Below are 10,559 nucleotides of genomic sequence, written 5' to 3' on the forward strand. Positions count from 1 at the left end.
ACCTGCCAGCACTCACTTGGAAGCCTTCATGAAGTCATCTGCCCAGCCTCCTTGCCTGCGTGGTGGCTTGGGAGGGGGAGCCTGCAAGGGAAGAGAAGTCAACAAAACAGTCACTCAAGACCAGCGTTCAAGCAAACAGGTGCTGAGGTTAAGGTAACCTAAACCAACCTTCTGAAACCTTCAAATGCAAATACAATACTATGAAACCTGGGTGCTTTCATATCCTTCTGGAGGACAATCTGGCAACGTCTACTGAAAGTCTTAGAAATGCTCACACTTTTTGAGCCAGCAATTCTAACCCCAGGAATTTATCCCAAGGAAATAATCAGAGAGAAACATAATGTCATTTTTGAATATAATGAATAACTGGATGTCAATAAGGAATTTAAGTAAATCACGGAATACACATGTGAAAATACTATGCAATAATAAAAAACTGTATTAAAAAGGAATTAATGATATGAGAAAGTTCAACATGTGCTAACTTTTTAAAACATGTTCAAAAGAGTGGATATATGCTTCTAATTTTGTGAAAAGATCACTAATACAGAACATCTAGTGTTAATTAGCTATCAGTACATGAATGAGAGGGGATCCAGTGAAAGAATTATGGCAATTTCTTTTTCCTTCTTTATGCTGTTGTGCATTTTCCAATTCCTTTTTACCGTCAATTTATATCACTTTTATAAAAAGAAAAGTAATAAAATAAAAATATAAGAGACAGGCTTGCTTCAAAGACACAAACTCAAGTGGTGGGTTAAAAAGCTACTCAAGTTATTTGGGCAGGAAGCATTCACCTGCAATAGATACATCCACAAACCCAAGTGCAGGAATTCTTGTAACTATTTTTGATTTTGTGGGCCGCACAGACTCTGTTGCAGCTACTCAACTCTGAAGCTGCAGGGCAATCAAACCACAGACAAGAAGTAAAAACCTGGGTGTAATGTGTTCCAATAAAACTTTACAGAAACAAGCAGTGGGCCAAATTTGGTGGGAAGTATTCTGCAGACTCCTGGGCTAAAATCACTGTAATGCCCTTTCAATCTGTTGCTTAAAACCTAGCTTGCAGCTTTTTAAGAAAACATTCCCTCAATATGGTGAAATATCTTTTAACTTTTGATATTTTTATTTTACACCAAGATGTGTTTCCTTTCCTGCTTCTCTGGTAGCACCCCAGCCTGCCAAGGACATGTTCCATCTAGAGACGGAGCCTTTCTGCGGAATGAGGCAGAACCTATTGGAAAGGCCTGATGGAGGAGAAGGCAAGTCCTGGAAAGCCTGCATCCAACTTAGCTCCTGGGAAACCTAAGTAGCACTTTAGAGAAAACAAACTTGAGTAATGAGGTTCTGTACTCTCAGAAACAACAAAAATGTAGAAGTAGAAAACGCACTATTGCTTCTCTCTCTCAGGGGGGAACCCAAAGAAGATGAACGAAGAGATCCCCACCATTAATTCCCAGTCCATGCATCCTTTTTCAGTATCCCTGCCACACACAATCACCGGTCCCCAGGCTGGATGGAGAAGCCTTCCATCCCAGGGCCCCTCTTCCCTTAGACACAGGTGACTGAACCAGGGCTGCACCAGTCAGAGCCAGTCACAACCAATCAAGTCCTCTGTCCCAGGAATCTGGAACTGAAGCTCAGAGGTTAGGCTGCTCAGACAGCACTGAGTGTTGGAACTATAAGGACCAGCTGGAATCAGAATAAGCCCAAACTACCACAAGCCAAAGTTGTATATAAGCAGAGACCAAGAACGTTGTCTTGTTCAGCTCTTACCATGTGGAAGGCATTGCAAATGTTAAAGAGATTGGAACTGAACCATATCGGGCCCCTACAGGAGGTTTTAAACCAATCTGGCCCACAGCTTTCTTCCCTATGCTTTTGCAGATAACATCCCACTTTCCTTTACCCAAGGGTAGGACCATCTTGTGACAATGTGCATTCCTGAATTTGGAGGTCACAAACTAGGAACTGCATATTTGGTTTAGCCATACAGTGGTTTTTGTCTGTTTTTAAATTTAAACTACCATTTTAAAAATTGTAAGATTTCCACACAAAACAGGACTCTCCGGCTTCTCTCGGAAAACTGGAAACTCTAGCAATGCTGGGGCTGAGAAGCAGCTGCCCTCTGGTGACTGGACATGTGCATTCTAGCTCGCCACGGCCCCCACCCGCTCTGTCTCTCTCCTTCCTGCTGAAGTCAAGTGCCAGTTGACATCTATTACGATGGCGGTTGTGCTGTTGTTTCTCTTCCAGTACAGAATTCTCTCTCGCTTCCTAGGCCTACTGGAAGTGGGAAAATGAAAGCTATGTCAGGTGTTTTGACAAAAATGGGAACAAGCATATTTCTTGGGTGGAAGTGAGATCTTTTCTTGCCACGTCAGTGTGCACACTGCAGGTATGCCTGTGTCTAACCCCCAGTCCCACTTCACTCACCCAGGTGCCCTGCCTAGCCCCTGTGGCATCTGGGTGTGTGGCCCTGGAACTAGCTTCTCAGAGCTGGGATCCCCTGTTGTCTCCTCTTTGCTCTGGGTGTTGGACAGAACAAACCCACGTGAAATCCGTGGTGCCATGGTGTCAGGAGGCCCAGGCCTATATGGCACTTTTCCACTGGTAGTCTACAAGAAGAAGGGAAGGGGTCTGGTGGCCTTGGCAAGGTTCCTCAACCTGTGTGTCCTGACCCCACCTCTGCTTTCTGCCATGGGGTGTAGGTGACAAGGGGGACAGGAGGGGACTTCCCTGGTGGCGCGGTGGTTAAGAATCCGCCTGCCAATGCAGGGGACATGGGTTCAATCCTTGGTCCAGGAAGATCCCACATGACGCAGAGCAACTAAGCCCGTGCACCACAACTACTGAGCCTGCGCTCTAGAGCCCACGAGCCACAACTACTGAAGCCCGCGCGCCTAGAGCCCATGCTCCGCAACAAGAGAAACCACCACAATGAGAAGCCCGCGAACCACATCGAAGAGTAGCTCCTGCTGCCGCAACTAGAGAAAGTCCGCACACAGCAACAAAGACCCAACGCAGCAAAAAAAAAAAAGGTGGTGGTGGACAAGAGGAGCAGGGACTGAACTGGGGAGGGATTGTGAAAGATTAGGCATCGTGGAAAAGGAGCATAAGTGACATAAATTTAGGTCAAAACTCACTCCTCTGAGTAACCACGGAGCTGTTGAGGGATTAAATTAGTGACTCTATGGTAAATGCTTAGAGCAGTGCCTGGCACATGATAAGTACTATATCTTCACTGTTAGCAGCAGCAGGATCACTAATGTCAATATGTGAAAGGTTAGGCCACGTGTAATAACATATACTGTACCAGAGGGGGAATAAAGACTCCTCTGAGCCTGGCCTGAGCTGTCATTTTGACTACTGATGCATCATATGGTTAATAAAGTTCCCTAAGATTCCAAACCCCCAAATGATCTGCTTTCTCTTCTTTAACCACAAACCCCAGAAAGTCACAGCTATTGGAAGGATGAGTGAGAATCCCTTCTGCCTAGATGTAACACAAAGACACTTCTTTTCTCATCTTCTTTCCACTCCGAAACAGTGCCAGCTGCTAAATTAGGACAGCAGCTTCGAAACAGAAAGACCACCACACAAGAGTCACTCCTCCGCAACCGAAGAATTTAACAACTAGTCCCCAAATCAAAGGGGCTTTTGCACTAATAACTGAAGACTTCCGGAGTTGACATAATGTTGTAAAAACCGTATAGGCTGCTTTTCCTTGAGATCACCTGGGACAGGAAGAGTTACAAAGTACTTCTCTGCACCAAAAGGGGCAGGGTTATAGTGGCCTTCCCTGCTCCCCACTGGGAGTCCTGGCCAACCTCAGAGAGAGCACTGAGGTGGCCGGGAGATGAGGGGCGGGCAGAACTCAGCTCTCTGCAAGGTAGGGCTTGGGTGTTTAGCGGGAGATGTCTCTCCTGATGGGGAATCCTTATGGTCATGATTTAGTACTCTGAGTCCTAGGATAAGAAATTCTTCGTTTTTTTTTTTTTTAATAAATACTCCCTACTATGAGTCTTGTTACGGCCACACACAAATACCCTGTCTCCGGGCTTCCCTGGTGGCGCAGTGGTTGAGAGTCCGCCTGCCGATGCAGGGGACACGGGTTCGTGCCCCGGTCCAGGAAGATCCCACATGCCGCGGAGCGGCTGGGCCCGTGAGCCATGGCTGCTGAGCCTGCACATCTGGAGCCTGTGCTCCGCAACGGGAGAGGCAGAGAAGCCCGCGAACCACATCGAAGAGTAGCTCCTGCTGCCGCAACTAGAGAAAGTCCGCACACAGCAACAAAGACCCAACGCAGCAAAAAAAAAAAAGGTGGTGGTGGACAAGAGGAGCAGGGACTGAACTGGGGAGGGATTGTGAAAGATTAGGCATCGTGGAAAAGGAGCATAAGTGACATAAATTTAGGTCAAAACTCACTCCTCTGAGTAACCACGGAGCTGTTGAGGGATTAAATTAGTGACTCTATGGTAAATGCTTAGAGCAGTGCCTGGCACATGATAAGTACTATATCTTCACTGTTAGCAGCAGCAGGATCACTAATGTCAATATGTGAAAGGTTAGGCCACGTGTAATAACATATACTGTACCAGAGGGGGAATAAAGACTCCTCTGAGCCTGGCCTGAGCTGTCATTTTGACTACTGATGCATCATATGGTTAATAAAGTTCCCTAAGATTCCAAACCCCCAAATGATCTGCTTTCTCTTCTTTAACCACAAACCCCAGAAAGTCACAGCTATTGGAAGGATGAGTGAGAATCCCTTCTGCCTAGATGTAACACAAAGACACTTCTTTTCTCATCTTCTTTCCACTCCGAAACAGTGCCAGCTGCTAAATTAGGACAGCAGCTTCGAAACAGAAAGACCACCACACAAGAGTCACTCCTCCGCAACCGAAGAATTTAACAACTAGTCCCCAAATCAAAGGGGCTTTTGCACTAATAACTGAAGACTTCCGGAGTTGACATAATGTTGTAAAAACCGTATAGGCTGCTTTTCCTTGAGATCACCTGGGACAGGAAGAGTTACAAAGTACTTCTCTGCACCAAAAGGGGCAGGGTTATAGTGGCCTTCCCTGCTCCCCACTGGGAGTCCTGGCCAACCTCAGAGAGAGCACTGAGGTGGCCGGGAGATGAGGGGCGGGCAGAACTCAGCTCTCTGCAAGGTAGGGCTTGGGTGTTTAGCGGGAGATGTCTCTCCTGATGGGGAATCCTTATGGTCATGATTTAGTACTCTGAGTCCTAGGATAAGAAATTCTTCGTTTTTTTTTTTTTTAATAAATACTCCCTACTATGAGTCTTGTTACGGCCACACACAAATACCCTGTCTCCGGGCTTCCCTGGTGGCGCAGTGGTTGAGAGTCCGCCTGCCGATGCAGGGGACACGGGTTCGTGCCCCGGTCCAGGAAGATCCCACATGCCGCGGAGCGGCTGGGCCCGTGAGCCATGGCTGCTGAGCCTGCACATCTGGAGCCTGTGCTCCGCAACGGGAGAGGCTACAGCGGTGAGAGGCCCGCGTACCGCAAAAAAAAAACAAAACAAAAAACACAAATACCCTGTCTCCATGAGACAGACGTAATTAACCACTATTACCAAGTGACAAAGGCTTCTCCCCAGAATTCAACTTTGTTCCTATGTGGGGAGCTGAGCACTGTCCTATACGCATCAGGTGAGTTAGAAAAAGCAGAAGACGTCATCCCTGTCCTCAAATGATACCCCGGGTCCAATGAGGCTGGAAAGAGGCAGAATTCAGGGTGTATCAGGTCTGTATGAAATCTATGTGATGGACATTGGGCTTAATCTGAAAACGCCAAGGCCACACTGGAGCGGGGAGGTAGGTATCAGGGATGGAGGAACTGACAGTCCTTCCAGCGAGAGGCTGCATCAGGGTCCAAAGGTGAAGCTGAGGAGGAACCCCTCAGCCCTGGGGCAGTTCCACTAAACTCTGCAGTTTTCTCGTCACCTTTGGTGGTTTTTATTGGGCCACACTCTCCTGGGGCATCATTCAGACAGCGCTCTGACAAGTGTGCATACATTTGCAAGGCCTGACTGAAGGCTACACAGAATCGTACCAGCGTGGGAAGTGCTGAGGACGAGGAGGCTGATGGAAGCTTTATGGAATAAGTGGGGCTGGCCCTGGATTGGAAAGATAAGCAGAAATGTAAAGGAAAAGCATTCCAGAAGCAACCAGATGCAAGGTGCAGTGACACCAGGATAGCACATAACACTCAGGCTGTAGCAAATGCTGTTCACTGATCACTGGTCAGGGTCCGAGGTCCTCAGCACCTATCCCTGTACAACGCAGGCTGGAAGCGAAAGCTGATGCAACTTGATCACAATGGAGTAGTTTAAAATTAGGCGCAAATGATCTTTGAAACGTAAGCGGGTGACTGGTTTTTCACAATACAATTTCAAAGGTCTGGTGGGTTCTTTTGCATGGACAGTCTAGCCCCTGAATATCTGGCTGCTCTCCCTAGGAGCTATGACGACGTCATCGAGACACCTGTTAGCACAGTTTCAGAAAGAGCGCCGCGGCCCTCTCCCCACGACGACGTGAAACACAGGACACACTCTAGACCAAGACCCTGCTGTTGCTCCTTTTAGAATAGCTGCCAGAATTGCTGTGTTCTCCCTGCCTGTGGTGACAGATCAGATGCTGGGCGGCTCTGGGAGCCTGAATGCCCTCCCAGCTCACTGTCAGAGCCCAGTCCTCACAGAAAGTGCTGAGAAGTTGTCACCCTTCATTACGGACCCCACCATTTGGGCCAGGGGTCCTTCCCTCTCCTGCCCACCAGGTCTGGGTAGGACAAGAGGAGACACGAATGTGTGATTTATTATTTCTCAAATCTTGTGCGTCTGGGTTCTCTATGTAATGACCCGGGCATTTAAAGAAAAAGGAATTTACTCTTGCTCCATCCTTGAAACTAGAAACTTAGTCTAAGACAGCTGTGGCTTTTTTTTTTCACCGAGCCCACCAACTCCACAATCCTCCTTGACCAAGCACCTGGGAAGACATTACCCATCTGTAATCAGGTATGACTCTGGAAGAAATCTGTTTCCTATCCCTGTGTTAGGAAGGAGGGAAAAACAAACAAACAAACAAACAAACCCGGATGGGTGAGAGAGAGTAGAGCTCGAATGATCTTAAAAGCCAGGAAGAAGAGAGGACCTAGACCTAGAATTCGAAAGTCCTGGCTTATCCTTTAAATAAGGCATGGCCCCGAGACATCTGCTGGGAAAACGATTTCCAATTTTGGCAGATTTACCGCCAGGTAACATTACCCAAGCTTGTTTTTAAAAAAGGAAGAGTCTTAAAAAATGTGCAACCCCAGGAGGGACAGAAATAGGAGCGGGTGACGGTAGCCCTTAAGCAGTGCATCCCTCGTGTTCTCTCTTAAAAGCTGGAGTCACGTCTCCGAGTGTGGGAAAGCAGCACAGCCTGCCGGGGCTGCCGCCTGATGGACGGAGGGGGCAGGACCCCGCATAGCTCCTGGAGAGAAGCAAAAATGTGCTCTCTCCAAAAATAAACAGGGGCAGAAATGACTGCGAGTAAAGGGGTGGAAGCACGTGACTGGTGGTTGCGGTCCTGAAATACCAGCTTTCTACAAAAAGGAGCCGATGAGAGGCAGAGAGCAGGAAATTCAGGAAACGGCCACTTTATATGGTCTCATCCGAATGGGCCAGGATTCAACTAACTGGAATTACCAAGTCACAGGGAGCCTTTAGGGCTAGACTTGTTTCTGATCTTTATATGGTTCCCCCAGATTCTTAAGATGCCGAAATAGAAAAGATACTGCAGTGCCAAAAAAGGAGCCTTTCGAGTTTAGAAACTTCTCACACACTCTCAGAAGTCCTGGAGAAACCCCACAATGTGAATCAGTCCAAAATCCAAACGGCAGCCTGTTTCAAAAAGCCAGTCCAAACACACGCATGAATTCCCAAAAGAAAAGGCATTCAGTTAAGCAAGATCCACTGCACACCTCCCACCTCCCACCTCCCATGTCCAACCCTTGATTTCTGGCTAAAAACGAACTTCCTTTCCTTTCTCCAGCAACCTGACGGAAGACCCAGGAAAGCTGCTCTTATGTGCTTGAGGAGCGAGAAGACTAACATTTATTAATATGTGCGCACACTGCAGGGGCTGCATTTATTCCTCAAATCTGTCCACCAGGCACAGTTCCATCTCTGCCAATTTCTTCCTCCAGCCTCAACCTGGGTCTGACAACTAATTCATCACAGACCTGAGTTTTCCCCTCACGGGTTTAAGGTCATGGCAGGTAATGGAGCATGCAAGCTTATAACTGAACCCTTATGAGTAAATGTAGCTCTTTCAAGCTGAAATGGACAGAGCAAAATGCCAACTCTATTTTAAGTATAAGACAGAAACCTGATCATCAATAGATGCTAAAGCCATTAGGTGAAAGACTGATTGACAGGGAACTGGACATTCTCTTGATGCCAAAGAATCGCCCCACACATTACGTACCAGGTGCGAGGGAGAAAATGTTCCTTGACAACAGAGATATCTGTCAGCACCCTAACTCAGTGATCACACTTAGCACGTCAACAATGGGGACGTGATGTGCTACCACCTGAGGCACACAGTGCCACCCAGGAAAAGATACTGCCCCAAGCATTCAGCTGGAATGTAAGCAAGCCTTCCAATCTGACTTCCGGCTTACTGCAGATCAGGTGAAAGAGGAGGAAGTTCAGTGACACTAGGAAGAAAGAATCAGAAAAAGCCAGCACAAGGGAAACTCTGAGAATAACTGGCCCAAACTCTTCAAAAAGTTAATACCATTAAAAAGGGGGCTGGGGTGGAGACTATTTTTTAAAAGAGACTTAAGAGAGAGAAACATAGTAGAGTGGTTCTTGATTGGATCCTGGTTTGAAAACAGTTAGCTATAAAAGATATTCTGGAGACAACTGGGGGAAATGAATATGGCCTGGGTAATAGATGGTATTAGGGAATTGCTAATACTGTTAGGTGTGGAGTTGTGGATTTCTAGGAAAATGTCCCTATTTCTCAGAGATATATGCTGAAGAATTTAAGTGACATTTCATGATGTTTGCTTTGAAATAACTCAGCAAAAAGTTATATATAAAACATGTAAATACATATTTTAAAATATTTTAAAAATTATCATTCAAGCAAATACAGCAAAATGTTGAAAACAATTGAACCTCGGTGGTGGGTGTATGTTGTTCATTGTGCTATTGTTTCTACTTTTCTGGATGTTTCAAATTTCAATGAAAGGCTAAAGCTAAAAAAAACAACTAGATGCATGAAGTTTAGATTAACAAAAGCGAAAAAAGACAGGGGTGGGGAAGAGGAAAGCACCAGTACGAGGGTTGTTTGTAGGTGTATCTGCTTAATGAAGACCTGTGCTGAACAGGAACAGAGACCTTCTCCACTCTGTGGCTGGGAACTCCGAACACCAGTACCCTGAGGGCCAGAAAACAACTCTACACCCAAAAGGTAAGGTCAGATCCCTGCCAGGACTAGACATGACGGGAGAATGAGTTTCTAAATAAAAGTGCCTCCCCGCACCTCTCACCCCACCCCCAATTTGCTGTGGACTGTGTTTTAATTGTGCATATATGCATATGTGAAATTTGGGTAAGGAAAAAATTGTGGTAGAAAGAACACTAGACCAGACTGCTTCTAGTCTGGGCTCTAGTCCTGACTCTGCCACTAACTAGTTTCATGATCCTGGATTTTAACTCATAGTAGAAGTGATTCCTCCCAATTCTACAATTCTGTGATTCTTTGAGTCTATGAATTGTATTTTTCAATTCAGGGAGAGGGTATCTAGGCAAAAAGATGTAAACGATGACATGAAATGTTTATATTCAATCTGAACTTGTATGAAGTGCGTGGGGACAAAAAACAGAGAAGAAAAGGTTACAGGGAGAAACGAGAATACGTAAACACACAGATTTGATCAGTGGTGAATAAGCCAACCTAGCCAACGAGAAAGAATGCATTAACAAATTGATAGCTCATAATTATAATAACAGCCAACATCTACTGAGGGTTTACTCTATGCCAAAGCTTTAGAAGGATTACTTTGCAGAATCCCCGAGACCCTGTGAACTGTCCACTACCGTGTAACAAGTTTACCCACGAGGAAACTGAAGCTGAGAGATTAATTTAAAATCATCCTAGCAGTAAGAAATGAAGCAAGGATTCAAATCCAATTTGGTTTCTGACACCAAAGCTTGGCACTGAACCAGATGATACATGATTTCCCAGACGTTAGGTTCATGCCAGCTAGAACAGGAGTGAAAGGACACAGTGGCTACAGAAAAGAATCTGTCTGGGGCTTCCCTGGTGGCGCGGTGGTTGAAAGTCCGCCTGCCGATGCAGAGAACAGGGGTTCGTGCCCCGGTCCGGGAAGATCCCACATGCCACGGAGCGGCTGGGCCCGTGAGCCATGGCCGCTGAGCCTGCGCGTCCGGAGCCAGTGCTCCACAACGGGAGAGGCCACAGCAGTGAGAGGCCCGCGTACCGCAAAAAAAAAAAAAAAAAAAAAAAAAAATTTCCGGGA

General features: G+C 46.4%; 1 protein-coding gene across 2 annotated transcripts in view; it reads right to left on the minus strand.

Annotated features, from left to right (window-relative positions):
* The window catches only part of IFT43 (intraflagellar transport 43), a 94,744-nt gene that overhangs the window by 55,616 nt on the left and 28,569 nt on the right, over nt 1-10,559 (minus strand). For both annotated transcript variants that reach the window (XM_024737847.1, XM_024737848.1), the window contains exon 3: nt 17-81. In XM_024737847.1, the coding sequence (XP_024593615.1) occupies nt 17-81 (65 nt within the window). The remainder of the gene's footprint in view (nt 1-16; nt 82-10,559) is intronic.

Source organism: Neophocaena asiaeorientalis, unplaced genomic scaffold (genome assembly GCF_003031525.2).
Source record: "Neophocaena asiaeorientalis asiaeorientalis breed wild unplaced genomic scaffold, Neophocaena_asiaeorientalis_V1.1 scaffold49, whole genome shotgun sequence".
In the NCBI taxonomy this organism is placed as follows: Eukaryota; Metazoa; Chordata; class Mammalia; order Artiodactyla; family Phocoenidae; genus Neophocaena; species Neophocaena asiaeorientalis.